The sequence below is a fragment of the Notothenia coriiceps genome, unplaced genomic scaffold (genome assembly GCF_000735185.1).
Source record: "Notothenia coriiceps isolate Sejong01 unplaced genomic scaffold, NC01 NC01_scaffold00017855, whole genome shotgun sequence".
Classification (NCBI taxonomy): Eukaryota; Metazoa; Chordata; class Actinopteri; order Perciformes; family Nototheniidae; genus Notothenia; species Notothenia coriiceps.
In genome coordinates, this window is record NW_011350556.1 from 326,090 (window position 1) to 330,170 (window position 4,081).

General features: G+C 47.3%; 1 protein-coding gene across 1 annotated transcript in view; it reads right to left on the reverse strand.

The window, feature by feature from the left end:
- Positions 1–400: 400 nt before the first annotated feature.
- The window catches only part of pacrg (PARK2 co-regulated), a 140,873-nt gene continuing 137,192 nt past the window's right edge, over positions 401–4,081 (reverse strand). The window contains exon 5 of the mRNA XM_010777187.1: positions 401–677. Within this exon, the coding sequence (XP_010775489.1) occupies positions 517–677 (161 nt within the window). The 3' untranslated portion in view covers positions 401–516. The remainder of the gene's footprint in view (positions 678–4,081) is intronic.

Sequence of the window (4,081 nt, forward strand, 5' to 3'; positions counted from 1 at the left end):
GTAATTTTCAATTTATACATGATGAAAGAGTGTCACATTTTTCATCTGACGCATGTCGCTGTTTGAAATAAAAGTCACTGTGCATCGAGGGATTCTTCATCAGCTAGCTAAATAAATCACGAAAGCAATGAAAAAATGAACAATGCATGGCTAATATATAAAACATACTGTTGTATTTCAATGAGGAAAATCTGTTCTGTCAAGCTTCTATTTGTATTAAAAAGTGATTGTGATTAATACGCAGATACAGAAAGTGTGACTTGTACTGAATTGAATGAAAGGATATGCTAAATAGCAGAGGGGGTAGAGAGGTTTGAGCGCGGCAGAGTAAAGATCAGCTCGGAAACAAAAAGAGAATGAGTGAAGAGACGACGAGATTATGAAAGGGCTACGATAAAGAAAGTGATAAGATAAGAGTTTAATTTTAGCGCTTGGGACAGATAAAAACAACTGAGAAACAGGTAAAGTCAAGAGTCTGTTTAACATCAGGGACACTCCCCCCTCTCCTTTCCCCGCTCAGCAGATCATGCAGGACTCGTATGTGGGCACCATGTATTTGATGTTGATGAAAGCGTCTTCTCCTCCATAGCGCTCGAACACCTCCAGAGTCTCCTGGATCAGATCCCCGATGTTCTGCCTCTTCTGCTGGCTATAGTCGATGCCATCTCCAGAGTTGACTGTGGACAAGGAAACAGAGTCAGACAGGAGAGAAACACAGATATTCCAGCACTGTCGGGGTCACTGCAGACTGCAAGGTTGATGTCGGGGCTCAGAAAGCACCACCTGTGGCCACGGCGCGGTGTTTTGCTGCAAATGCCATCCTTCCATCTGACTTCAAACCCAGTGGACAGACTGAATTTAATTTACTGCTCTCACGCCGCGGCCAGTTGGGACCGAACAGCAGCAGCGTTTTTTAACTGTTCAGCTGAAAGTTTAATGAGGCAGGCCTGCAGACAGGCGTAAAGGACATGCGAGCTGGAGATGGCTCTGCTGTTGCACAACGCCGCGTTGATCCACACTACGCACAAGCATTGACCTGGACTCTCTCCACAGGTAGGAATGTGTGGGTTTATGTGTGTTTATGATTTTGCATTTTTCAGGTGTTTTTGTGTGCGGTAAATAACAAAAAAAAAAGACTATAGTGTAATACACAAGTGGCCAATCACAATACATAAAGAAAGCTGCAAAACCTCTCCTCCCCCAGGACACACACACACACACACACACACACACACACACACACACACACACACACACACACACACACACTGCTGTAAAACACACATAATTGTACAACAGAGCTCTAGGGCGCTGGGGGAACTTGTTATCGAAAAAACATTCCTGAGGTGTCCAGCCTCCACTACTTAGTTCTCCCTCCCTTCCAGCAGGCACACTTAAACACACACCCACACACACACACACACACACACACACACACACACACACAGACACACACACACACACAACCCACCCACCCACACATATCGTGACTTTATCAGCACACAGCAAACTGCCAATCTCATGGCACTGCACTGGGGGCTCAAAACACTTTTCACAGGGAGGTAAATAGAGAGGAATGAGGCACACACACACACGAATGTTCGTTATTTTGTTTATTGTTGTCTATTTATTTCTATTTATTTATTGCTACTACTTATTTCTACACGGAAATGGAGTGACCAACCTCTTTTTCGAAGAATATAAGCAATCGTATCGATCGATTGGTCTACGATGATTGTTGTTTCAAGTAACTGACATTACTAGTCATACTGTCTACTTGTCTAGCGGTGACCCAAAGTGTATTGTCTGGTGTCCGGTGGCGTTGTTGTACGCCCGTACATAACACAGGGCCGAGGAATGACCCGTGAACGTTAAAGAGAGTTCACGGCCTCGCCGCGAAGACCGGCAAGACCACGAGAGACAGTTTTGAGGGCGTGGGTGACAGTCTGGTGCAGTCCGAGCACAACACAGAGTTCCTGGGATTAGAACCGGTCCTTTTTGTCCGTGAGAGAAAAAAGAAAAAATGCCAGATATAAAGCAAAGTTAAAAGAAAAGGAAAAGACGCTACACAAATATTTAATGGGAGCTCCGGCGAGTTACAGAGCGCCCGGCGATATGCCGGCCTCCGGCTCCAAGGGTGGCCGACGACATCTCTGCTATCTATCTAAGGAAGGTTTATAGAATGTTAGGTCGGAAAGCTACGCTGGTAGGAAAGAAGGAGGACTATCAGAAGGAGACAACCGCAGACTTAGTCTCGAGGAGAAGGAGTCTCCTTGTCTGTGGGTCGACTCTTGTTTGCCCGGGCGGAAAAAGACAAGTGGTGCCCGACCGCTCAAAATAGTGAATACGTTAAAAAAAAAGAGATTGCAGACGGGGTCACAGTACCCCTATGAACCGGAAAATCCGTCGGTCTTTTCTCCCAACTTTCTCTGTCTCTGCTTTCAGATAAAACCCGAGTTTCCTGTTCCCTGGTAGACTTCTCCCCGTCGAACTGTGGGAGGCTGGAGGCGAGGGTGGGGGGCGGGAGAGAGGAGGGAAGGTACCGGGCGAATTGTGCAGGTGACAGGTGGAAAAAAGAGGGAAGAAATTTATAACTCTTATCAACCGACTTAAGGAGACCGGAGAAGGAAAACATACGATAGGCCGAGTCCCGTTATCTTTAATGGTGAAACTTACCCTATTTTGACGAGTCATACCGTTTGTAAAGGGGGGGGAACGTCCTAGAGGGACGAGGGGAGCGCGGGAGCCGTCCGGGGGTTAATTTGCCCAGACACGAAAAGACCAACGCGGTTCGGGCCGTGGGCGGAGGGACCGGAGGGACACAAGAGGCTCAGACTTCCCGGTTGAGAGGAGACCCGACGGCGAAACCGGACGAGTAAAAGTGGTATAGTCTCCCACCGAGAGGGGTTGTCCGGACACCGAAAAACTGGACGGTCGGTTATTTTTGTGAGGTTTACTCTCTTCGTCTTCTTCCTCTTCTTCCTCTTCTTCTACCTGCGACATAACAGAAATCGTGTCTGACATCTCCACGGTTGACGAAATAAATTATGGTGAGGAGGCCGAGCGCTCTTGTGTGTAGGTGTGTGCAGGTAAGGAGAGACTAAACGAACGGAAAAAACGAAAATTTCGAGTCGTACGCGACGTAAAATCTACGATAAATTCCAAATGCCGATTTGATCATCACCACGTCTGCGGACACAACACCCATCCGACCTCTTAGGTGTGTCCGGACTCAAACCCTCGATAAGCCTTTTCCCTACCGTAAGGACTCCGTTTACGAATCACAAGAGGGACAAAAGGGGTTTTCCTGCTTTTGTCATTTTATACGGACCCGATTTACTTCGCTTCCGACATTTGCAACGTCACTCAGAGGATCCGCGTTCGTTGGCCAGTTTTGCGCCGACTCATAAGGGGGGGGTAGCTCAAGTAACAATTTGTCTTCTCACTTAGGACTCCGTCTCTCACGTCGTCTTATTGATCTGCACAATGACCGAATTGTCACCCAGGGGAGACTAAATACCTAGCCGAGAAAACACAAAATACTCCTCCGGTATCTACCCACCTCTCCTCTCCTCTACGTCTCACTCTCTCTCCTCCCCCCCCGCCCCCAACTCAGGCAATCCGTCTACTGCTAATCTTTTCTCACTCTTCACTTATCTCCTATCTCAGCAATGCCTTCTTCAGCAACTCTCCGAATTAGCAGGGAAGAGGAGGCGTCCAAGATTAATCGTCTCTTTCTTCTCACACTCGCCGGAGGGGAATTTCACGACGGAGTAAGTAAAGACGCAGTGATAAAAGAGGGAGATTGAGCCATGGTGTTTACGAAACGCTCACCTTCCTTTTGCGAAAAAAGTAATCTCAAAATTATCGGATTTTTTTTATTTAGGTGAGAGAAAAACAATTTGTCCTGAGAAAACCGTCGGGTTTGAACAACACACACACACACACACACACACCACCCACACACAACACACACACACTCTACACACACACACACACACACACACACACACACACACACACACACACACCACGCACACACACACACACACACCAACACACACACACACACAGCACACAA